This window comes from Oryctolagus cuniculus, chromosome X (assembly GCF_964237555.1).
Source record: "Oryctolagus cuniculus chromosome X, mOryCun1.1, whole genome shotgun sequence".
Classification (NCBI taxonomy): domain Eukaryota; kingdom Metazoa; phylum Chordata; class Mammalia; order Lagomorpha; family Leporidae; genus Oryctolagus; species Oryctolagus cuniculus.
In genome coordinates this window covers 9,899,064-9,924,539 of record NC_091453.1, presented here as the reverse complement: position 1 = coordinate 9,924,539, position 25,476 = coordinate 9,899,064, and the positions used below count along the sequence as shown (strand labels likewise).

At 41.6% G+C, this 25,476-nt stretch overlaps 1 protein-coding gene and 1 long non-coding RNA gene across 5 annotated transcripts in view; one reads left to right on the top strand and one right to left on the bottom strand.

Annotated features, from left to right (window-relative positions):
* Nucleotides 1–25,205, top strand: part of LOC138847695 (uncharacterized) — a 44,192-nt gene extending 18,987 nt beyond the window's left edge. The window contains exons 1-4 of one of the 2 annotated variants that reach the window (XR_011385633.1): nt 16,761–16,914; nt 17,245–17,367; nt 18,439–18,506; nt 25,058–25,205. This is a non-coding gene — a long non-coding RNA (uncharacterized lncRNA). Of the gene's footprint in view, nt 1–16,760; nt 16,915–17,244; nt 17,368–18,438; nt 18,507–25,057 lie in introns of those variants that run through there. The other variant, XR_011385632.1, reaches the window with a different exon arrangement.
* Nucleotides 572–19,268, bottom strand: PRDX4 (peroxiredoxin 4). Of its 3 annotated transcripts, none has more exons than XM_017349935.3 (8): nt 19,167–19,268; nt 18,750–18,959; nt 13,156–13,273; nt 10,706–10,822; nt 7,682–7,804; nt 4,531–4,661; nt 3,619–3,653; nt 572–683 (listed from the first exon to the last, which is right to left on the bottom strand). In XM_017349935.3, exons 2-8 carry the CDS (start codon nt 18,952–18,954, stop codon nt 633–635), a joined length of 780 nt encoding a protein of 259 aa, XP_017205424.2. In that variant the 5' UTR covers nt 18,955–18,959; nt 19,167–19,268; the 3' UTR covers nt 572–632. The 3 variants fall into 3 exon arrangements, with proteins under 3 accessions (XP_017205424.2, XP_008270671.2, XP_008270670.2); XM_008272449.4 differs by lacking the exons at nt 18,750–18,959; nt 19,167–19,268 and adding exons at nt 1,244–1,290; nt 16,314–16,729; XM_008272448.4 differs by lacking the exons at nt 18,750–18,959; nt 19,167–19,268 and adding an exon at nt 16,314–16,545.
* Nucleotides 25,206–25,476: the final 271 nt, after the last annotated feature.

Genomic DNA, 25,476 nt, shown 5'->3' with positions numbered 1-25,476 from the left:
TTCAACTTTTGTTAAATATAAAAATATAATCACTATGAATTTAGTGCAGGTTGAAAATACGAATTTAGATAAAAGAGGAGACTGGGGGTTTTGTTATCACAGAACAGTGAGCTATCCCTATCAGATATGTGGAAGGTGACTGTGTTCACAACTGGTTCTTTACTGCCACTCTCAAAGGTGCAGAAAGCTGAGCCACAGCAGAGCCTTATGAGCTCGGAAATTAGAATTAGTCTGTCTGGGTTCAAAGTCTGATTTTCTCTTTTCTAGCTACCTCTGTGACTCTGGAAAATTTATCTGAGCTTCATTTTTCTCACCTGTAACTTAACTCAAAAAGAGTTGCTATACTAAACAAAACAACCTAACATCCTTAACACAATGACTAGTACAGGCATGTACTTCATAAATATGTTACTGTTGTTGTTTCTAGTTTCATTCAATCTGACATTTCTTACTTTGGAAAGATAAAGGATAACTGCCTGTCTTTTGGTATTGTGTTTAACTTGAACACTAAATATGTTGGGGTTATAGCATGATTTTATATTCTCTAAGAAATTACTACTGCAATGCCATGTGGTGGTGAAATGGTGTTCTTTATTGAGAACTTTCAAGCATCATGCCTTGATGAAGTATTTTCAATTCAGTTTATCGAAATACTTCAGTTTTCCAGCTGGATCTGGGATTATCTGTTAAAACAAAACAAAAAGCAAATTATTCATTTTAAAAGCCAAAGTATACATCAGTAGTAGTCTGACATTAGTTGCTCATGTCTTGACTAAAGATAATGATTTTTTTAAAAAAAGATTAACTTACTATTTGAAAAGCAGAGCAACAGAGAGGGACAGAGAGAAGCAGAGATCTTCTATCTGCTGGTTCATTTCCCAAATGGCCACAACAGCTAGGGCTGGGCCATTCTGAATCCAGAAGACAGGAACTCCATCTGGGTTTCCCACGTGGGTGGCAGCAGCCCAAGTACTTGCATCATCATCTGCTGCTTTCCCAGGTACATTAGCAGGAAAGTGGAATAGCCAGGATTCGAACTGGCACTCAGAGATGGGATGCCAGTGTGATAAGCAGTGGCTTAATCTGCTGCATCAAAACACCGCTCCCAAAGATTATTATACACCAAATTATATTATATATAGAAAAACGATTTGTCCTGGTTAGTAATCTCAGCTATCCTCCAAGGCAAATAACTTATTTAATAAATTAACATCTGTACTCAGGCACTGCCAAAGTTACTTACAGCTCTTCTCTTGGCCACCAGGATTTCATGGCATCTTCAGGTTTGATCTGGTTAAAATCAAACACATTGAGAGCATGGCTACAGATGTTAATGTATTTTAAAAATCATTTGCTGATTAAATGATGGTAGGTCACAAAAACCTGAAAAGGGGGCAGTGTGTTCACTAAAGGTTTAACAAATGAAGTTTTGGGAGGTCCAGAATGCAGCTTTTTAGCCTCAAACTACAAAGTAAAAACAAAAGACAATCCTCAAAAACATCATCAAGCATTACTTTCAGTAACTAATCAGTGAGTGAATAAACACTCTGAAAGAAAAAGTGCCCCCTTTAAGAGTGTCATGGCCAGGCCAGTGTTGTGATGCAGTAGGTTAAATTGCTGCTTGTGAGGCTGGCATCCCACATGGGCACTGGTTCCAGTCGTGGCTGCTCCACTTCCAATCAATCTAGCTCCCTGCTAATGCACCTGGGAAGGCAATGGAAGATGGCCCAATATGCCTGGATCAGTGCAAGCAGTTGTGTCCATTTGCAGAGTGAACCAAAAGCTGGAAGATTCTAACTCTGTCTTTCAAATAAATGGCTCTTTAAAAAAGTATCATAGCTTTAGAAACTTGTTAGACTTAAAAATTGCATAACAGAATTTGGCCTCACATTAACTATTTTACTTGTTATGGGTAAAGCATACCTGTCTATCTTTCTAACTAATAAACATACTATAATCCACTAACTTTAAAGCAGTTTCTGATGGGTTTGCTAAACAGCTTTGCCTTTGAGATCAACATTGATGTTGTACTATCATCTTACTCTCATCTCTACATAGATAAGACAGATCTCAAAGGAGATTTGTAGTTATGCAGTAAAGGTACTTTGGGCACCAGATACTTTAAATTATAAATTAGTCATTAGGTTAGTTTACATTTATTGATCATAGAGGCTTACAGATAGAAATATGAATCAAAAGGTGTTGGCTGAAAAAACAATTTACGAAGTCTTAAAAATCAAGTCTTATTTAAAAGTGAACAACACAGCTAAGGTCCTTGTCCTCAGAGTTGCATTTTAATTCTAATTATTATTTTTTTATTTGAGAGAGAGAGAACATGGGAGGGAGGGAGGGAGGGAGGGAGGGAGGGAGGGAGGGAAAGAAGGAAAGAAAGAATGCTCTCCTATTTGCTGGATTACTCCCCAAATGACCCCAATGGTCACAGCCAGGCTAAAGCCAGGAGCCAGGAACTCAATCCAGGTTTCCCATGTGGGTGGCAGGGACCTAAGTCTTCACCTTTCACTGGCTGCTGTCCAGGGTCTGCATTCTTAGCAGGAGGTTGGGACCAGGAGGCAGATCCAGGACTGAAACCCAGGCACTCTGATGTGGGATATGGCCATCCCAGCCAGTGTCTTAACTGCTAAGCTAAATGCCCATCCTAATTCTTATTTTAGATTGTGATAAATGCTTTTAAAAATGGTTCAGTGGGCTAGTGCAGGGGGTGGGGACGAAGTGGTGAGGAAAATCTGAGAAGACACTTGAGTTGAAATGTAAATGAAGAGAGGGAGCCAGTCTTGTAGAGAACAATGCAGAAAGAATATCAAGGGAAAGGCTCTGAGGCAGGAAGTAGCTTAGCATACTCAAGAAAGAGGAAGGGGCAACAGGTTAGACAATACATTTCTACCTCTGATGTCTATGACATCATTTGTTTTTCTTTTGCTAAGGAATTAAGTCTTAGGGTCCTATATTTTCCTACTATCCTAAGATAATGATGTCTTCTTCCAATGTTGTAGTATTTTTCAATTTCATTAACTATAATTTGTGTAAAGCTTTTGATTTTTAGAGGATACATATGTTAATTAAGAAGAGATTCAAATAAGTTTCCAAATTGTCTTCTGGACTGAAACTACATCAGAGACTAAATTATACAGCTTCACTACATGAAAGAATGCACCTATTTCAGTCCTTTCTTCAAACGACAAGGAGAGAACTACTTTCAGTGTTAATTAAGCCATATTTTCTCGAAAGCATTCTACTATACAGAATTGTTTTGTTTGTCACTATTTTCTTGGCCCACAATATAGGAAGAAATTCTGTATGTGACCTCTAAATTTATTCTGCCTTCCATGGTTTTTCTTGAATGGTGCATTTTTCTATATATTTAGCTTTAAAGCTGATAGCATTATATTCTATATTCTGCTTTTTTTCAGTTTGAGCAACTTTTCCTATAGTCCAGAAGATGTCTGTACTTTGATTTCTCCTAGCAATGTTTCTGCTTCATTTACAGTACCAGGACAATTCTATTACATGGCAAGATTATCCTAAGGTGGTGGTGGTGGTGTTTTTTTTTTTTTTTTTGCTTCCAGTCATCCCATTAACAGAAAAATCAATATAACTTACTGTTTCACTACCAGGTTTCCAACCAGCAGGGCAGACTAAAAGGAGCAAAAATAGGCAAAAGATAGTTAAAAACAGAGTGTAGTTCTTTTTAGTAACTCTTGACTTTTTCTATCTCCATATAAAAGTGAAATTAAGAGACTGTATTGTTAAGAACATTTTCAGATTATCAAGCACCTTTTACCAATTTTGTTTAGTTACACTTACAACATAAGAAACCAAACTGAATGTCCTTTTAATGAGGCTGGAAAATCTGGGGATCTGGTCAACTAAAAGGCTTGGATATGGCAAAAGTTACTCCAATTTCCCATAAACTTCCACTGTGCATGCCTGCCCATGTATATTACAGTGTTTTGGATCGAAGCCATTGTTTGCTGCTTGTCAAAAGAGATGTGAGGATGTGCCCTAACCCAGGGACTGAATGACATTTTTAAAAGGAATATATAATATGTTCTATTTTTAGCAAACTCCCACTTTTTCCATTTAGTTACTGCTAAAACTTGGAGTAAAAGGATGGCCTGATAGATTACCACTGTGATACTGAATAACCCTGAGGATTACGTCATTTAAAAGCTAAATCCAACAATACAAACATGCAAATAAGACTTACATCGCTGAATGTTGCCAGACTGCCACAATTTAAGTTCACAGAAACATAATTTGAGAAACTGCAATTTTCTCTTTGATCTTATCCAAAAGTACTATGCAAACAATAAATACTTTTGCCTCTTACTCAATAAGTAGGCTATTAACTAGTGATATTTGTTAAAATCACTTGAATAACTTGGTGTGCTAAAGAGGTCTCCTAATAATTTGAAACCAACTAGAAGACTTTGGAACTACCCAAATTACTTTTATGATTAGAAAAGTAATTATGCTGCCATTTCTCACATTAAAACAATCAAGCAAAGGTACCTTCTCCATGTTTATCAGTGTACTGGAATGCTTGAACCAAACGCAGTGTCTCATCCACTGATCTACCCACGGGAAGGTCATTCAGAGTAATCTGTCTTAGGACTCCTTTGTCATCAATAATGAAGAGACCTCTGTAAAGACAAGTTTCAGTTACTGTAAATCCCTGTATCATCCACACAGAAGGTTCCATAACGAACCAACAACACTATCTACCTACTCTACTGGTATACACACACCCCCGTATTCCCATCTACCATATAACTTGGGATTATCATTGTTAAATGATAGCTTTAAAATGTTATTTTTGGCTATGAAATGTACTGTAGTATTTACATCTGCTTAAGATAACCTGAATTTAGGGGTTAGTGCTGTGGTGCAGTAGATTAAGGTGCCACCTGTGACACTGGCTTCCCATATATCATCACTGGTTCAAGTTCTAGCTGCTCTGCTTCTGATCCAGCTCCCTGCTAATTAATGTGCCTGGGAAAGCAGCAGAAGATGCCCAAATGCTTGGGGCCCTGCACCTATGTGGGAGACCCAGAAGAAGCTCCTGGCTCCTGGCCTCAGCCTGGCCCAGCCCTGGGCATTTTGGCCATCTGGGGAGTGAATCAGCAGATGGAAGATTTCTCTCTTTCTCTATCTCTCCTTCTCTCTTTGTAGCTCTACCTTTCAAATAAATAAATAAATAAATAAATAAATCATAAAACAGATAATCTGGCTTTAAAAACTACATCTATGTATTAGTTTGAAAATAGAAAAATTTTTTAAAAAGTACTTGATTCAAGTAAAACAAAATAGCTAATATAGCATTAGATAATTTTACTTGTTTAATGTTCACATAATTCCAAATTCTTTTTTTAAAGATTTATTTATTTATTTGAAAGGCACAATTATAGAGAGGCAGAAGCAGAGAAAGGGAGAAGAGACAGAAAGAGAGATATCTTCCATCCGCTGGTTCAGTCCCAAAATGGCCGCAATGGCCAGAGCTGAGCTGATCTGAAGCCAGGAGCCAGGAGCTTCTTCCGGGTCTCTCATGTGGGTGCAGGGCCCCAAGCACTTGGGCCATCTTCTGCTGCTTTCCCAGGCACATTAGCAGGGAGCTGGATCAGAAGTGGAGTAGGTGGGACTTGAACTGGCACTCATATGGGATGCTGGCACTGCAGGTGGCAGCTTTACCCATTACGGCACAGTGCTGGCCCCAATTCCAAATTCTGAAACTGTCTCAGAGGACTGGGGTTGCGGCGCAGCACGTTAAACTGTAGCCTGTGATGCTTGCATCCCATATGGGGTTAGGCTCTAGTCCCCGCTGCTCCACTTCCTTTCTAGCTCCCTGTTAGTGTGCCTGGGAAAGCAACTGGAGATGGCCCAAGTGCCTGGGTTCTTGCCACCCACACGGAAGACTTGATGGAGTTTCAGGCTCCTGGCTTTGGGCTGACCTAGCTTAGACCATTGTAGTCATTTGGGGAGTAAACCAGTGGATGGAATACCTCTCTCTCTGTCTCTCTCCTTCTCTCTGCAACTCTGCCTTTCAAATAAATAAAAAACCCCAAAACTGACTCAGTCTTTTTAGTGGTATATTTATTCTTTGAGAATGAACATATTTATTAAAACAGAAAACATCAAGGACTTGGCAAGTACAAAAAGAGAAATTTGCAGTGATAATAGTATAAGCTGGAAGAAGCTTTGAAAACATTATGTTGCGTCAAAGAGGGTAGTTAGCCAAGAGAACATACTGTATGGTTCCATTTATATGAGATGTCCAGAATAGGCAACCACAGACTCATAAGGGAGATTAATGGGTGACTGGGGCTGAGAGAAGGGGGTTGGGGGAGACAGGGAGAGGCTGCTAATGCATATGCACTTTCTTCCTGGAGTAATGAAAATGTTGTAAAGTTGTAATGGGAGTAGGCATTTAGCCTAGCAGTTAAGACAACTGCATTCTGTAGTGGAGTATCTGAGTTTCATTCCTGGCTCAGTTTCTTGACCCTGGCTTCCTTCTAATATAGGCCATTAAAGGCAGAGGTGATGGCTTAAGCATCTGATTTTCTGCCACCCACATGGGAGACTTGGATCAACTTTCCAGCTCCTGGCTTCAGCCCTGGTCCAGTCCCAGTTGTTCCAGGCATCTGGGGGAGGGAACCAGTAGATGGGATCTCTGTATGTCTCTCTAATTAGAAAAACTGTGGTGATGTGTACAACTCTGTAGATAAACTAATAACCAATGAATTTTATTTTTTAAATAAAGATTTCATTTTAAGAATTTTAATGTATTTATTTTGTGTGTATCTGAGAGACAGAGTTTGTATGTGTTTGCAAGTGCTCCCCCATCCATTGGTTCATCCCCTAAATGCTCGAAATGTCTGGAGTGGGCCAGGCCAAAGCTAGGAACTCAATTCAGGTCTCCCACATGGGTGGCAGGGGCCAACTACTTGAGGCATCAATGCTGCTTCTCAGGGTCTGCATTAGCAGGAAGCAGGAGTCAGGAGCCAGAGTTGGGTTTTGGACCCAGGTACTCTGATGAATTATATCTCAAATCTGTTACGAAAAACGGGATTTAAAATACTGACACGTTCACATCAAACATTTAAGAAGCCTACTGGCACTGCAAAGCAAATCAATATAATTATAATGAAATTATAATTTTAGGCTAAAATTGCCCTGTTTTCCTAAGAAGTCTATTAGCATTTGTTAGCTCAAGTAACCCAGTAAGAGCTGCTGGGTAAAATATTTAGTCTTTCCCACAAGTTTGCTAAAAATACGATATTTCTATTTAGAAATAAAATTACTGGAGTCATTTTGAAAAACAAATGGACAAGGAGTTGCAGGACCTGGATTCAAGTTTGGGCTCTGCCATTAACTAATTACATAACTGGCTAATTTTATGGAACTCTATGAATCTCTTTTTTCTGTAAATTGGCAGGAATGGTCAAAGACCTCTGAATAGTCTTCCAGCTCTAACTAGTCTATGACACTAATGTAGTTTAAGTAGGCACTCAACAGTTACTTTAAAAGTTTCTACAACATTTTTGCAAACAGAGCAAAATGCTTCCTGATCAAAGCATATATCTCCTACTTCATTCAATAACATCCATTTCAAGGAGGATTATAAACATTCTTGGATTTGTCACAATGTAAAACCACTAAACGATACCTAAGAGTGTGGCCTGAGTCTTCAAGATAAACGCCATAGTCCTTTGAGATCTGATGGGTCAGATCTGACAGAAGTGGAATCTTTATTGGCCCAAGTCCTCCTTGTCTTCGAGGAGTATTAATCCTGTAACAAACAGAATATGTGCCTGTCAGAGCTAAGTAAGTGGTAGATATTAAAACAGTCAACTCTTTCTCTTCATTTGCATGTGCTTACAGAAAAACACACAACACACACATTCTTTCTCTAACAAAAACAGGCTAATATGCTTTCTATTTTATCTCCCCCCCCACTTAATGATAAGCACTAAGTATTGATATATATATATATATATATATATACACACACCCCTTTTTAGTGTATGGAGTATGATATTTTACTAATGTCTAATAAGACATTTAAACTGTATGCACTTACATCCTTATAAGTGTGTACTTCAAAAAGTCTATGGAAATTGGATTAAAAAGAATTTATTTTGTTGCAAAGTTTGAAATTCATACATTTTTTTCATAATATACATTTCCATGAACTTTTTGAAGACCTCTTATATTCTTATCCTTGTACATCTGTCTGGTTAATTTCTTTTTTTTTTTTAAGATTTACTTTATTTATTTGAAAGGCAGTTACAGAGAGAGCAAGAGAGACACAGAGAAAGAGATCTTCCATCCACTGGTTTACTCTCCAAAGGCCACAATGGCCAGGGCCGGGCCAGAGAAAAGCCAGGAGCTTCCTCTGGGGCTCCCACGTGTGTGCGGGGGCCCAAGGACTTGAACCAACACCCATATATGATGCCTGTGTTGCAGGTGGCGAATTTACCTGATATGCCACAATGCTGGTCCCGTCTGATTAATTTCTAAAAGTGGAGTTGAAAGATCAAAAGCTATGCACTGTCATAAATACAACCTTAGAATTGTGATCACCAGACAAAACCTTGAGAGACAGGCAGGATACAAATGGATGGCATTTTAATATTGTGTGAGACAAAGAAATGCAAAGTCCACTTGAAGCAGCAGAGGAAGTCATAATCTCAGCTGCATCAATCTTCAAGTGTTCTTTTTTTTTAAAATAAAATTATTTATTTATTTATTTGAAAGTCAGAGTTACACAGAGAGAGGAGAGACAGACAGACAGAGAGACAGAGAGGCCTCCCACCTGCTGGTTCACTCCCCAATTGACCACAATGGCCGGAGCTGTGACTATCCAAAGCCAGGAGCCAGGAGCTTTTTCCAGGTCTCCCACATGGGTGCAGGGGCCCAAGCCTTTGCCATCCTCTGCTGCTTTCCTAGGCCATAGCAGAGAGCTGGATCGGAAGTGGAGCAGCCAGGACTCGAACTGGCGCCTACACAGGATGCTGGCACTGTAGGCAGTGGTTTTACCTGCTACACCACACCCCCAAGTGTTCTTATGTAACTTGAAACCAGGGGCTATGGGCTGGTGTCCCAAAGGGAGGGCACTGACCCAGGAGCTAGAAAGCAGGAAAATACTATTTCAGCCTCAGTTCTGACAATCAAGTAGAAATTTCTGGTTTATATGAAAAACTACCCAGTTGAGAACATATTCCCAAAATTTGGGATGATATAACTTTTTCCTTAGTGAACATGGATTTTAATCCTAGGAAGATTTAGAATTACTACAGAAATGATGAAGAAAGTTAAGCCTATAGTTTTAATATGTTTATATTAATAAATTACCAGTATATATTTGTATACTGCATTATTTAAAATGTTTAAGGTAATCTGGCATACAAGAACATGGGAAGGTTTGTCTAAAAATTGAGATACTTAAAAGAAGGAAATCAGAGATTAAATATACAATTGAATTTTAAAATAACTTAAGGAAATTTAATTATATCTCCCTAATTAAAAATTTTTATATACTCACACATGTATGTGTATGTGTATAAAATTATTAAGAGAAAACCTTGGGTTTTTAATTTGTAATGTCAATGAATTGGAACTCATTTACAACTCAAGTTGTAAAATCAAAATAATTCTGGGGGCCGGCACTTTGGTGTAGTGGGTAAAGCTGCCACCTGCAGTGCCAGCATCCCATATGAGCACTGGTTTAAGTCCCGGCTGCTCCACTTCCAATCCAGCTCTCTGCTATGGCCTGGGAAAGCAGTAGAAGATGGTTCAAGTCCTTGGGACCCTGCACCCCTGTAGGAGACCTGGAGGAAGCTCCTGGCTCCTGGCTTCAGATGGGGACAGCTCCGGCCATTGCAGCCAATTGGGGAGTGAACCAGCGGTTGAAAGACCTCTCTATTTCTGCCGCTCCTTTTCTCTCTGTGTGACTCTGACTTTCAAATAAATAAATAAATCTTTAAAAAAAATTCTGAATGGTCTTTATTGTGTATAAAATTTTCAGCACAAAATGGTGGATATATTAGAAACTCACATCAGCATGTACATTTCAAATTCTGACACAAGCTGCCTGTCTACTCTCTAGAAATGCTGACCCAATTATGTGGGTGCCATATCTTAATTCCTGTTAACATTGTATGCATTTTTTTTCAATCTTTTAAGTCTTGTTCAATCAGATAGGGAAAAATGATATTTCTTATTTTAATGTGCAGTTCTTTGTAACTAGCTAAGTGGAACATGTTTTTAGGATTAATAAATTTAATTTTCAAAAATTTAAAGATTAAAGTTACTCAATTTATCATAATAATCATGCAATTCAGTGCTTTTTGCTGTGGACATCATTGATGTTGGGGAGTAAACCAGTGGATGGAAGGTCTCTCTCTGTAACTCTGTCTTTCAAATAAATAAATAAATCTATTTAATGCTTGGGCTCCTGCACCCACGTGGGTGACCCAGATGAAGTGCATGGCTCCTTAGCTTCTGTCTTGCCCAACACTGGCCATTGCGGCCATTTGGGGAGTGAACCAGCAGATGGAAGACTTTTATCTCTCTGCCTGTGACTCTCTCTCTCTGTAACTCTGCCTTTCAAATAAAATAAAAATAAATCTTTAAAAATAAAAGAGTAAATCCATTCCTTTTTCCTACACATTAAGTGTAAGATACTAACCAGGCCAAATGGGTAAACTGTGAATCAACAGAGCATGCCACCACTTCAGTATTTATGGAACTGAATTCTTCAATTCTGTCGCCGAAAGCGATAATTTCAGTTGGACAAACAAATGTGCTGTAAGTTAAAAAAAAAAAGTCAGCATTCTCAAACTAATCATATACTAAATGATTTAATTTTTACAAACATCTTTATAAAAATTCACATTAAGAACAATTTTATGTATGAACCTTTTCAAGATGGAACAGTCTAAAAAAGATTGTCCTTGGTCAAATATTTAATTACAGAAACATGTATTACAGAGTTCCCAAATACATCTCAAGAAACCTTGTTCTTGTTCTAACTTAATGGATTAGTGGTCAAGCCATGTTCCTTGAGCCTTAGGGCAGCCATGCCTTCATTTTATCAGACAGTACTTTATATGTCCTGAGCAGCCACTGATTTACCTTCACAGCCTCATGTTGGAGACTATCATGTAGGAACTGTAGTAGGGACTCCTTATGCTCCTTAAACGGCTATTTACCATGTGGCATGGCTGGTTCTGGGTAGTTTAACAATGAGCATGGGTGTGCTGGTATATACTGACTGAACGTTACTCTCTCTATATGTGTGTATATATATTGGGTGGCAATGAAAAATGTATTTTCTACTGTGAGTCATAGTCAAAAGAGTTTGACAAAGACTTAAGGGACAAGTTTCTAGGGGAGCCCAATATAGGATTTTTAAATGTTAAAATTTTAAATGTTACTACATTTTAAATGTTTCAGTTGTTCAACTATAGCACTGTCACGTACAAGCAGACATTTTGAATCCAGGATTATGTCCCTGGGATCTTGGGCTATGTTATGTATTTTTTAACATTTTCTAAAAGGTAGGAATGGTCAGCCTCTGCCTTCATTCCTATCATTCCAAGAAATGCTAATCAGAGACACATTTGCCCATGTCTTAGTAAAGAAAAAGTTCTGATGGAAGACTGAAGGGTTATATCTGTTACCTTCCCCTTTGTAAACTGTTGGCAAATGCTGAGAATTCTCCTGTCTCTAACCAGCCCAGTACAGCATTGCAGAGACAGGAGAAAGCAGCTGTCTTAGTCCCTTGCTGAGGAAGAATGTGGCTAACAACCATGTTCTGATTAGATACAAGTACATCTTTCTTGTAATGGAGTTTTAAATAATACTGGGGAAACACAGAGCATATTTTTCTATTAATCTTAAAAATTTGAGGGTTAGCATTATATATAACATACATGTTGACTTTCTGTTTTTTCAGCAACATGAATTTAGAAGGCTTGTCATTTTTTATATCTATTAAGATTTCTCCTTCTGGTTTCTATTAGAAATCAACTTACATTATACTTTTTAGCTAGTCAAGCCACACAAAGAAGGAAGTTCTTAGTAATTTAAGACTTCATTATGCAGGTTCATAACTTGTTTTAGTCCCAGTGTACTAATATTTAGGGGAATTTTTCCTATTTGGCTTGGACCAACTTTGGTCCACAGGCCATATTTTTCCAGTCAATTTTTTCCTTGGTAGATAAAAGTTTTAACAGAATACAGCAACAACCATTTGTTTATGAATTGTCTACAGCTGCTTTTGTGCTTCCTGCATAAAGATAACTACAGTGCTAAAATATTTTGTTTACTCTCCTGCTGACCCTGGCCTAGAAACAGCCTATAGAAATGAGCTTAAAGTATACCCTCTCTGTGAGTTTAAATTTTATCTACATATTTCTAGATTAGTCCTACTGGAAAAAGGCACAGTGTGATAGAGACAAACGATAAAAGTTGGGGTCACTCTCTTTTTCTTTTTGGTCTTGTTTCACTTTCGTGGGATTTGAAAAACTCAGAATAGTGTTTTTAAAAATAAAATCAAATTCTCCATGTGAATAAAGCTACAAGAGTATTTGAGTTAATCTTCTTACCATCTGCAAAAATGCTCACTGTCACAAAAGAACCCCCCCAACAATGACCATAAATTATATTAACAGGTATTACTCCTTAAGCAGGATACAATATTTTCAGAAAATGTTCAAATCCCAGGAAAGCGACAGATTCAGCAAAGAATAAAAATGGCAAAATTATAGTTAAGTAGAGAAAAAGGCTTCTTATTTTTCTAATTAACAGAGACACATTATACAGAATTATGGCAAAAGTTTTGCTATTAAATGCTTCCTAAAATATTATCAGTCTACTTTCTTACCATAATAGGTATAGCTTAATGAAGATATTGCAGTTTGTCTCTAATTACATTATAACAATCATGCAGATATAAGTATAGAGTTCAATAGGTTATGACTCTGAAATATATGGTAGATATTACCTTTCAGAATAAATTCCTCATATCAGCTTGCCTTTTTAAGAGCTGAATAAAAGAATTTCTGTTTGATATTCTTGCATAGTGAATGGTAAAGACTAAGGTTCTGCTGGCTGCTATTTGCATGTATTACTTACAAATCAAGTGGGTAGAAGAAAAACACCAAATATTTCCCACGATAATCAGTTAATTTGAGCTCCTTGAATTCTCCATTTATCACAGCTGTTCCTTCCCAATAAGGTGCTGGCTTGGAAACTAAGAAAGAAGATAGGATGATTTATAAATACTGAAAAAGTTGGTAGAATGGCAGAAGGACATTTTTTGAAAATCAGGCTTCTAAATCTTTGGACCTCTTCGTAGTCTGGTGAAGCATACAGACTTCCTAGAACAGTGTTACTGAATTCATAAAAAATATATAATTACAACCAATTACAGTGAAATGCAATTATCAACTATTAAAAAACCCAATTGCATAGTACATGTGTTCCTTTTATTAACACTTTAAGATTACAAGGTCTAGCACTGATGTAATAACTCAGATAATGATGAGCATAAATGTTTCAGGATACCTACAATAGCCTATGTAGCTTGATACCTGTGATTCTACTGGCAACGGCTATAACCAAGTACTGCTGAATTTTGCATGGTCCCTTACCAATGTCCACATTGGAAGGAAATGCTACATTTCAGTTGTGAGTTAGTGAAAAGACTTTTTTTCTGTTCACACTCACAGATCCTCTATATTCCATCCCTGCCTTAAATCTGACTGGATTCTTCACTGCAGTCCTTCCAAGTTATCAATTTCCTACATTTCAGGGCTTTTCCTTTCTCTAATGTAGTCTTTCAGATGTACTAATTTAGTTTTCCCAGCTTCTCACCCACACAGGGAAGACCTGTCATGCATGAGGCTACACTGGAGGAGGAGAAAATCTGCAAATATGTCAGGCCAGGAGGGTACAATCCTTGGCCAGGGTAATTTTCCCAGAGTGCTTTGAAAGAAGAGACCCCCTACCCTTAAAAAGGTTTCAAGTGACCTGATGGAAATGGAATACTGTCATTCTCTTGTAAGGGTATACTGTAACTCTACCCACCACACTTTGATAATAATGGATCTTTATGCTCTGTTGACACATTTGCACTTAGATTTTCAAAACTATTACATACACTGGGTTCAATACTTGCATTCAGGTTTGGCAAGTATTTCCTAGAAAGTAAGGCTTATACAGGTACTTTTGTATAACAGCCAGCATTTAAGGTCACTCTGAAAATAAAGACAAAATGAAGATGAATTTGTCTGTGAAGTTAATGATTACTTACCATGAGCCAGCAACCTATCTCATAAATAATCCTGATCCGATTAGGTAAAGGCCGGGTGGAAGAATCAGACAGCAGAAGGGTATTAAAGTATACACACTTCCTATACATTACTTAAAATGCTACTCAAATGAGAAGTTAATAATAATAATAATAATGTAACAATCTGCTACAGTGACATGTCTTAATGAGATTAGCATACAGGGAAACACTTATCTGAAAACATTTTGTTCAGAAAATTGATTTTGGAAATTTTAGGTCCTTTATTTAAGAACTACATTTTACGATCTGTAAATGTGATTCCCAAAGCAACCCCTTGCAGCTATTAAAAAATAAAACTGCCCTGAATGTAAGTTATATAATTAACAAATATTCTGATAATGCATACAAGTATTAAGTTGAATACTGAAATCTCTTTTATCCATAATCCCCATCAATTTAGCAACCGTTAAGATTCTGATATCTTTTCTTCCAGTCTTTTTTAAAAAACACAGATTTGGAGCTTGTTGCAGCCCCTCCCCCCACTTCTTAAGGAAACAGTAAATATGAAGTTTTTCATGCTACTAAAACCTACTTGAATATATGGCATTAATGGCTCCATAATATTCTATTTTATGAATAAAATATGAATGTTTTATTTCTAGATAAGCCTACATGTGACACAAAAATGTAGCAAGTACCTAAAATCTAATAAGGGAAAGCTATTATCACTATTATTTGCTTCCATTAGCAGTTTTGGAGTGGATCTGTTGCTATGGGAGATATAGGTAATGTCAGTAAACACTTACCTGGAAGGTATATATCAAAATGTGTATTACCAATATGACTTAGTAATATTATGACTTAAAAAGTGCATGACTGGCTCTCTAAAAACAAAAATCCAAAAGTAGCTAACTTCCTGCAGGAAAGAACTGCAAATGTTTAAGAAGGCAGAAGAGTTTTTCTCATTTCTCACTCCCACTCCATCCTAAGTCATAAGAACATCCCATTTAACCCTGGGGATTTATAATCGTGAAAGTACTATTTCCTTTTTCACTGAACACTGGCAGGGGAACATGCTGTAACTGAATCACAAAAGCCAAGTACACGCCCACAGAACATCGAATGATCGCTAGGAAAAGCAGGTTACTGACAGCAACTAAGGGACACTCTTTCTAGCTCGTGGTCACCTTTTTTTTGGCTCATCTGAACATTCAGATGCAGCAGGCCACAACCTTCTCAGTATCTACTTAGTCTGACGTGTCCTTCCTGAAAGTGGCCATTAGCTTTGTACACTGGACAGAAACGCAAATAAGCAAAAGCCAAATTGGCAGGACACAAATTTGCCAAGAGATTTATCATCAACCCAAACGCGTTAGTTCCAACCTCCTTTTTTTCCGTTTCCCTCCAAAGTACACCCTCTCACAGGCTTTTCATTTCTGACAAACACAAAGACTAGCCATTAACTATATTGCTTTCGGGGAAGGTGGCTTTTAATAATCTTAGTAAGATGCAACAACAAAGGAAGACCAGTGAAACGTTTGGCTTCCTGAGCATTTTGTTTAACCAGTTTTCTGTTTTAATCAAACTTTCTGTGAATCGTTATCCAAAGTCTCCTTCCCTCCTTCCCAGAAATACTCGGGAAAGGATGGGACATGCCGCAGGCACTTTGTGATGTTTAAGGAAGTGTTTCAGTTTGCACAACATCCTTGATGCCAGCAAGCCGGGGACTAGGGCCACCCTCTTTCCTTCATCTGCGGCTTTTGGGGTAACCACTACCGCTTCTAAAATCCGATTATGGAAACCATCCCTTTTGTCCCCATTGGAACTCCTCTCCATCCTCCCGCTTCCTAGAAAAGAACTAGGCCCGCCCAGGGCCTGGAGGCAGCTCAGGGGGTGCCGCCCAAGCCCAGCTCCCCACCCCCCCACGTAGCGTTCGGGGTACACGTGTCTCCGGACTCTCCCCACCTCTCACCCCCACCCTTGGCAGAGCACCACCTACTCTTGGCTTTGCTTAGGTGCAGGGAGTGGTCTGCGACTGATACCCGGGACGCTTCCCCCGGGTACACTTGTCCACCCGCATAGAAGTGGCACTCCTCTTCGCGAGTCCGGGGCCTCTCCTCAGCCTCCAAGCCCCGCAGAGCCACGGCCAGCAGCAGGAACAGCAACAGCAGCTTTGGGCTCCAGCCAGGGGACGGCGTCTTCTCGGGAAGCAGCTGCAGCGGCGCCTCCATGACCACGCGAGTGCAGAAACACGTCCCTTGGCGCGAGCCTGGATTCTCCCGCCGCCAGGCAGCGATAACCGCGTGCACGATACCCGCGCGCGAGCTGGGGCGCGGCCTCGCGAGACCCGCTCCGCCCCCCTCCTTACCCCCCCGCCACGTGGGCACGGGTCCCGCCTCCTCGCTCCCAGCCGCCGTTTGCGCCTGCGCCCTGAGGCAGCCCAGGCCAGAGCGCGTCACCCAACTGTGAGCAGGGCGGCTCTAGGCGTGGCGAGTGGCCGGTTCCCGCGCCCCAGCTCCCAGCACTTGTAGGCATCCTTCCTCTCACGTCTCTTCCTCAAAGTCTCACCACTGAGCACCATCTCCTCAAAAGCTGCAACTGTACGTCTAATAGACTTTTTAAAAGTTACTGTGAAACAGTTAAAATTATTTTTAATTGAAAACTCATAATTGGTATCATATATGGATTGCAGCGTGGAATGATTCAGTCGAGCAAATTAGCATATGTGGCACCTACAGCGGGACATTTGAAATTTACTTGGTTGTCGACTATAAGGATCCTGTTGGTTACAGGAGGCTGCTGGGGGTGGGGGATGGGGTGCGGGAAGGAGGGAGGCCTGAGAAAATAGGGAGGCAGAGATTGCAAATTTTCAGGTAGGCAGAATAAATTTTGAAATGTGCTAGACATTGACTTGTTTACTTCCCTTGCAGTGGTTTGTGTGAACAGTGCCGTGACTTTGCCCTCTGGTTGGAGCCCCTTCAAGTCCTGGGAAAACTTGGAGAAGATAGATGTAACCATTTCCTCCACCACGAAAGGACACACAGGAAGTTTAGGTAACTTAATCATGTCCCAGAGACGTCTGTTTTCCTTTTTTAAAACCAACGCTTGACAAGTTCCCTGAAAAACCTTTTCTCCCAGCGTGGGGTTCTTGCAGCTTTTGACCGCTACCCCATTACCAACACCTGGCCTCTCCCAGGCCTGGCCCAGCTGCCCCGCCCCTCCCAAGGTGGGCCTCCCCTCCCCCCAACACCTGACGTTTGCGCCTGCGCTCCCCCCCCCCCCCCGCCCAGGCTGTCAATCAACTGGTAGGCTCTTGTGACGTCAGCGTCTACTGGACTCCCACCCTCAGCGCTTAGACCCCGCTGATTCTCCCAGGCCCTCTTCCGCAATGTTTTGCGCTTGTGCCCTCGCCTTAGCTCTGTGTTAGACCCTCCCGTCCTTGCACACCTGTCGCTTCACAGAGCTTGGTTGGTGAGCGGCTTTCGGCCTTGTGCACTAGGAACTGTTAGACCCTCTCTCCTCCCGCCACAAAGCGCTCCCATCCCACGCCATCTCCTCCAAACTGGAAAGGAACCTTTCTGCCTCTGAATGGCTTGCATTTTATTCCTCTAACAGGCATTTATTCTTTTTCTTGCAGCGATCTGTGTGAGAAATGCCACTACTTTCCTCTAGCCATAACCCTTTTCAGTCCTGGGGACACTTAGAAAAGAAGGTCTAACCTGCAGAGCAGTATCTTTAGACCATTTCTTGTCTTCCATCAGGGAAGGAAACACAGGGCAAACGGAGTTTGGCAGCTTAGACCTGTTTCAGGGTGTGCGTTTCTTAAAACCAAGACTTGAAATGTTCCCAGAAAACCCTCTGTTCCAGCATATGGTTGTTCCAGTTTCTGACAAGTACCCCACCAGACCCCCAGCGTCTCCCCCCAGCTCCACTATCCCCATCCCTACCCCTCCTCCCCACTTGTTAGGATGGGAGCTGAGGATTGAGGGAAGAGACACAGCACACAACAGAGAGGCGCCATCAGCACTCTATGCTCCCAGGGTCCCCTCTGTCTTCATGTGAGCTACTGTCACCTTTTCTGAATCCCGCTGAAGCATCCTAACAGTTTGTTTTTTCCCTGTTAGGTTGTCACCTCCCTGGGACTGAAATCAGTTTCTGATTTGTCTTTGTTTCACAAAGATTCTGACACATGGTAAGCATTTCCTCTTGTAAGCACTTGATTTTGTAAATAACACCAACTATTCAAACAGCCTGTCTCAACAGTTTCAAGTTGCTTTCATATATGTCCTTGCTGCTCGTGACAACCCTTTGAGGCAGCTAGAAAATCTGCTCTTTCTAAGCTTATCCCTCATCCTAGTTCTGCCCATTATCTGCTCTGCTTTTTGGCTCCTACTTCCTGTGGGCAAAGAATAAAAAAGATGAAGCTTGTCCTTACCCATAACCAGGTCTGGCAGTTCTTCAGATTCTGGGGGCCCATAGGAGTAGGTAGGAGTCCTCTGACGAGGTGGCTCGCGCTCGCATTCTTCTCCTTCCCTGGCCTCCTGCTCCACATGGAGAGGGAGCGGGGCCCTGGGGGCTCGGGACTGAGTCCCAAGGATTCGGTTCAGGCCTATGCTGCGGGGTCGGCTTCGGTGATCCATGGTGACTGTTGGACAAATAGCCACAAAGCTCAGTGAATTCTTGGCCCTGAGCTGGGCCTTAGGTTTGGACCTAGGCTAGGGAGCTTGGGGAGAATGATATGTCCTGACACCTCTTAGCTCTGGGCTCAGCAGAGGTGCCCCAGCTAGTAGCAGGGATCCCCCCCACCACCATGTGGGCCCCAGTGGACCTGCTGCCCACTGGAAAGACTCACCTGCTGGGCCGGCTCCCACGCACCTACTGTGTAGGCCTCAGTCCGTTTGGCAGCTGATATTGTGAGTGGTGGCATCTGTGACTCCTCTCCTATTATGCTGTCATGGTGACATCCACACATAAGCTTGAGAGGGGGGCCCTGCCCTCAAGGCACTTACCATTCAGCTGGAGTCAGTTGCCCATATTAATAATACAGAATAATTAGACACAGATGAGTGATTCAGAACCCAGGGTATACCTAAGAAATACCCGGGGAGCTAAACAGTCAAGTGAGGGGACCACAGCCCAAGAGTGGCAAGTCAACAGATCCTTGAGGTGGCAAGTATCTTCAGTTTCATTCATGGCCATGTCTGGTTAAGAACTATCACATCATATGGTGGTTAAGAGCACAGGTTGGGGGCTTGTGTTGTACAGTGGGTTAAGCTACTGCCTGCAATACTGGAATTCTATTTGAGTGCAGGTTCCAGTTCTTGTTGCTCTGTTTCCTATCCAGCTCCATGTACATGTGCCTGGCAAAGTGTCGCTCCCCCTCTTCGTGGAGGAGCAACACTGAACCCTGCGCTGTTCTTTCGTCTGCTCGGCCCTCCCCGGGTTTGCTGCTGATTCTTCCCGGGTTGGCTACTATCCCTTCCACCTCCGTGGAAGGGCAGTTCCCCCTGCCACATTCCCCACTTCCGCAGGGGAGCGGCACACCGCCGGCCGGCTCTCTCGGGGGCTGCACAGGTGTTCCCTTAGATGTTCCCCTTAGATGTTCCTGGTGCATGCCGTCTCTCTCCTCCTTTATAGTCCTCCTCTGCCAATCCCAACTCGGCTGCCCACACGCCGAGTACGCTGCTCTCCTCCAATCAGGAGCAAGTCCTACAGTTTATTGGTTGAACTGGAGGCAGCTGTGTAGAAGCTGTTTTCTTCTCTCCCAGCGCCATATTGTGGGAGAGCAGGTGCATAGAATAAGTCTTAATTCCAGTAACAGTCTAGTCCGAGTTGCTCCCCACAGCAAAGCAGCAGAAGATGGCCTAAGTTCTTGGGGCGCTGCCACCCACATGGGAGACCTGGATGGAATTCTAGGTTCTGGCTTTGGCCTGGCCCAGCTCCATAGGTTGTGTGGTCAACCATTTCTAGGTTCAAACTCAAGCTCTTCCACCTTTTGGCCTTGTGACCTTGGGAAACGTGTTTAAACTTATTGAACCTCAGTTTGGTCATCTGCAGATAGAATACTTTCTATGTGTTGTGAAACTGAAATAATGAGATAAGTGTCAAGCCTGACTTTGAATCTATGCCAGCCTTAGGGCCTGAATTCTAGTGGATATGGTAGAAGTTGCGCTCTGTCACTTTGGCTCCTAGGTCATAAAAAGGATAGCTTCTGTCTTATGCTTAGATAATTCATCCTGGGAGACTTTTTATCAAATTTTTATCAGGTAAAATTTACAAAGTATTATTTTTTCATTTTAAAGTGTATAATTAGGTATATAGTCATAGTATTATGCTTTGTATGCACCAATTTTTTTTTTTAAAAAGTGATCCATGTATATTTTATTTTTAAAATAAGTTTGATTGTTTGAAAGAGTGACAGAGAGAGCGAGTGAGCGAGCGAGAGCGTGAGCAAGCTTCCATCTGCTGGCTCACTCCTCTAATGATCAAAACTGCTGGAATTGGGCCAGGCCCAAGCCAAGAGCCTCAAACTCCACTTGGGTCTCCCACATGAGTGGCAGGGGCCCAAGCAGTTGGGCCATCTTATGTTGCTTTCTCAGGTGCATTAGCAGGGAGCTGGATTGGGGGTGGAACAACCAGGACCCAAACCAGTGCTCTGATGGGATGCTGATGATGCAAGTGGCAGGCTAACCTACTGTGCTACAATGCCAGCTCATATGTGTGTGTGTGTGTGTGTGTATTAATATGTATTATATATTTTAATGTATGTTATGCATTTTGATAAATCTATATTTTCCTTATTTGGAAAGGAGAGAGAGGTGGAGATCAATCCACTCGTTTACTTGCCTTCAACAGCCAGGTTTGAACCAGGCTAAAGCAAGGAGCCTAGAAGTCATTCCAGGTCTCCTATGTGGGTAGCAGTGACCTAAGTACTTGAGCCAACATCTCCCTGCCCCCCAGGGTGCACATTAGGTAGGAAGCTGGACCAGAAGTGGAGCCAGTACTTGAACCTAGGCACTCTGACGTGCGATATAGGTGTCCCAAGCAGGGGTTTAACCACTGTGCTAAACATATGCCCCTATACTCAAAAATATTTAATTCTAGAACATTTATATCACCCCTAAAGGAAACCTCATGCCTTTCAGTCACTCCCAAATTTCCCCTTCTTCTCATCTTCTGGAAACGTCTCATTTACTTTCTTTCTCTATAGATTTGCTTCTCCTAGACATTTCATATAAATGGAAGCATGTGACGTGTGGCCTTTTGTCTTTGGTTTCTTTTACTTAAGCGTAATGTTTTCATGATTTTTTTCAGCGGCGTTAAGTGCATTCACACTGTTGTCCACCATTGTCCAGTGCTTTTCATCTTCCCAGACTGAAACTATACCCATTAAACAATAATCCCTAGTTTCCCCCTATCCTCAGGTCCTGCAAACTAACCTTTTCCTTTCTGTGTCTAGGAATTTGACTACTCTAGGTACCTCTTATCAGTAGAATCTTACTGTGTTTGTACTTTTGTGTATGGCTTTTCTCACTTAAGCTTAATGTTTCCCAGGTTGGCCCATGTGTAGCATTTTTTGGTACTCCATTCCTTTTTATGGTTGGATAGTGTTCAATTTCTGGATATACCAATTTTACTTAACTTTTCATAAGTCAATGGCTATTTCAGTTTGCATTGTTAGACTATTATGAATAATGACACTGTGAATGTTAATTGCATGAGTGTGTGATTATACATTTTCAGTTCTTTTGGATACATATCTAGACTGGAATTGCTGGCCATGTGATAATTTAGTGATTAACATCCTGAGGACCCGATGAAGCGTTTTCCACAACAGCTGCTCTATTTTCCATTCACACTAGCAATGTATGAGGGTTCCAATTTCTCCATATTCTCTTCAATACTTGTATTCATTTTTTTTGGTTATAGTCATCCTAGTAGGTATAAGGTTGATTCTCATTGTGATTTTGATTTTGATTTTCCAAATGACTAATGATATCAAGTAGCTTTTTTTGTGTTTATTGGCTGTTTGCATATGCTGTTTGGAGAAATGCCTACTCATACCTTTTGTCCATTTATTAATTGGGTTGTTTTTGTTGTGGAAATGTAAGAGTTCTTTATATGTTCTGGATACTAAATCCTTATCAGATACATGATTTGCAGATTTTCTTCTCCCATGAGTTGTCTTTATATTTTGATCATGTCATTTGCTGTAAGAAAGTTTAAATTTGATGAAACCCAATTTATCTATATATTTGTGATTGCTTGTGTTTTTGGTGTCATCTAAGGGGGCTTAAAAAGTTTGTGGAGGGGCTGGCTCATTGGCTCACTTGGTTAATCCTCTGCCTGTGGTGCCGGCATCCCATATGGGCACCGGTTCTAGTCCCGGTTGCTCCTCTTCCAGTCCAGCTCTCTGCTGTGGCCCGGGAGGGCAGTGGAGGATGGCCCAGGTGCTTGTGGCCCTGCACCTGCATGGGAGACCAGGAAGAAGCACCTGGCTCCTGGCTTCAGATTGGCGCGGTGCTGGCCGTGGCAGCCATTTGGGGAGTGAACCAACGGAAGGAAGACCTTTCTCTCTGTCTCTCTCTCTCACTGTCTATAACTCTACCTGTCAAAATAAATAATGAAAATTAAAAAAAGTTTGTGGAGGGGCTGGCATTGTGTCATAGTAGGTTAAGCCACCACCCATACCGCCAGCATCCCATAAGGGCACAGGTTGAAGTCCCAACTTCTCTACTTCTGATAGAGCTCCCTGCTAATGCAACTGGGAAAGCTGTAAGGATGGCCCAAATGTTTGGGCCCTGTACCCACATGGGAGACCTGGAAGAAGCTCCTGGCTCCTGGCTTTGTCCTGGCTCAGCCCCAGCTGTTGCAGCCATTTGGGGAATGAATCAGCAGATGGAAGATCTCTCTCTGTCTCTCTGTCTCTCTCTGTAACTCTGCCCTTAAAATAAAATCTTTTTAAAATTTGTGGAAAATATAATTGAAAAATATTCATTTTTTTGGCTAGTTCTGTGGCATAGTAGGCTAAGCTTCTTCCCTCAATGCTGGCTTCCCATTTGGGCACTAGTTCTTGTCCTGGCTGTTCCTCTTCTGATCCAGCTCTCTGCTGATAGCCTGGGAAGGTAGAGGAGGATGGTCCAGGTGCTTGGGCCGCTGCACCCATGTGGGAGACCCGGAAGAATCTCCTGGTTTGGGATTGGTCCAGCTCTTGCCCTTGCAGCCATTTGGGGAGTGAACCAGCAGATGGAAGACCTCTCTCTCTCTCCCTCTCCCTCTTTCTGTGACTCTGCCTCTCAAATAAATAAATAAATCTTAAAAAAGGATAAGTTTATAAAAAGTATGTACTTTACATGAAAATTTTGAAACTCCCTTGTATTTAAGAAGCTATTGTCTAAGCCAATCCTTTTAATAGTTTTATATTTATTTATATTCAGGTATTTGGTCCATTTTGAGTTAGTTTTTGTGTACAATGTGAAATGGAGATTAGGAATACTTTTTGAGCCATCATTGGAAGGCAGTAGTAACAGGACAAACATATTCCTATTATCAAGCTAAAATTCTAATGATGTTCAATATATTTGTCCGTGGTCAAATACATGTCTGTATGTAAACTTGACCTCACAGTTTCTGGCCTATAATTGGGACTTAGAGAGTATGGAGATTATAGAATAAGGGTGTCGCTCCCCCTCTTCGTGGAGGAGCAACACTAAACCCTGCCTAGGCTTCATATCTGAGTCACGGCACCATTATGTTGCTCCCCCTCTTCGTGGAGGAACGACACAGGACCCTGCGCTGTTCTTTCTGTCTGCTCGGCCCTCCCCGGGTTTGCTGCTGGTTCTTCCCGGGTTGGCTACTATCCCTTCCACCTCCGTGGAAGGGCAGTTCCCCCTGGCCACATTCCCCACTTCCGCAGGGGAGCGGCACACCGCCGGCCGGCTTTCTCGGGGGCTGCACGGGTTCCCTTAGATGTTCCCCATAGATGTTCCTGGTGCATGCCGTCTCTCTCCTCCTTTATAGTCCTCCTCCGCCAATCCTAACTCGGCTGCCCACACGCCGAGTACGCTGCTCTCCTCCAATCAGGAGCAGCTCCTGCAGCTTGTCAAGTTGGTGAGAGGCAGCTGTGCGGAAGCTGTTTACTTCTCTCCCAGCGCCATATTGTGGGAGAGCAGATGCATAGAATAAGTCTTAATTTCAGTAACTTAGTCCAGTCCGGATGCTCCCCACAAAGGGGATGCCCTTGCATGGTTGATAAAGTTGCAGTGTCCTTGGGCTTGGTGATATGGAGGAAATCCTTATGTGGCAGCGTCCTGGGGGCATTTTCAGGTTCCTTGAGTGATCCCAGAATGCAGACCCCTGCCATATCCAGAGTCTTTTCTCTGGCCACTTAGACTCTCCTTAGTTCTTAGTACTTTTTTGACTCATTCCTAAGTTGGAGTCCTTTCAACCCTCTGGGTGGCCCACATAGCAACTTACCTTTTTAAGACAATCTTGGGCTTTTATGGAGTCTGCATTTGTTCCTTGGAAACACAGAATTTTCTGCGTTTTTGGGAATTTCAGTTTATATCAAGGCTTCCATTATAATATCTCCTCTGTGGGGAGACAGCCTCTGGACTTGACTTGGGTGAGTGAGACAGTAGTTCTGTGGTCCTCAACCTATAGGAGACATAAACCAAGCTTTCTGAAACATTTTGTCATTTGCTTGAGGTAATGGGGGAAGAGCATTTGTTCCTCTAATTTCAGGTAATGTCATCCACCAAGTTGTGAGGCCATTCCAAAAGCTTCTGGAGAAGCTTCTGTGGGAAGAAATTGAAGCCTCCCACAAACTACCAGCACCACCTTGCCAGCCGTGACTGCACCACCACGGAAGCAGATCTCCCAGCTTCAGTCAGTTCAGATGACTGTAGTCCAGTTAACATCTTTTTTCAAAGTTTTTATTTAATGAATGCGAATTTCTTTTTTTTTAACTTTTATTTAATGAATATAAATTTCCAAAGTACAGCTTATGGATTACAATGGCTCCCCCCCCCATAACTTCCCTCCCACCCGCAACCCTCCCCTCTCCCTCTCCCTCCCCCCTTCCATTCACAGCAAGATTCATTTTCAGTTCTCTTTATATACAGAAGAACAGTTTAGCATATAATAAGTAAAGATTTCAACAG

Excerpts from the sequence above, each read along its gene's own strand:
- PRDX4 (XM_008272449.4), bottom strand. The coding sequence starts at position 16,545 with ATGGAGGCGCCGCTGCAGCTGCTTCCCGAGAAGACGCCGTCCCCTGGC. Across the intron at positions 3,654-4,530 it reads CACTGATAAACATGGAGAAG|TCTGCCCTGCTGGTTGGAAA; the intron begins GTACCTTTGCTT and ends TGCTCCTTTTAG. Across the intron at positions 1,291-3,618 it reads GGAAACCTGGTAGTGAAACA|ATCAAACCTGAAGATGCCAT; the intron begins GTAAGTTATATT and ends GATTTTAACCAG.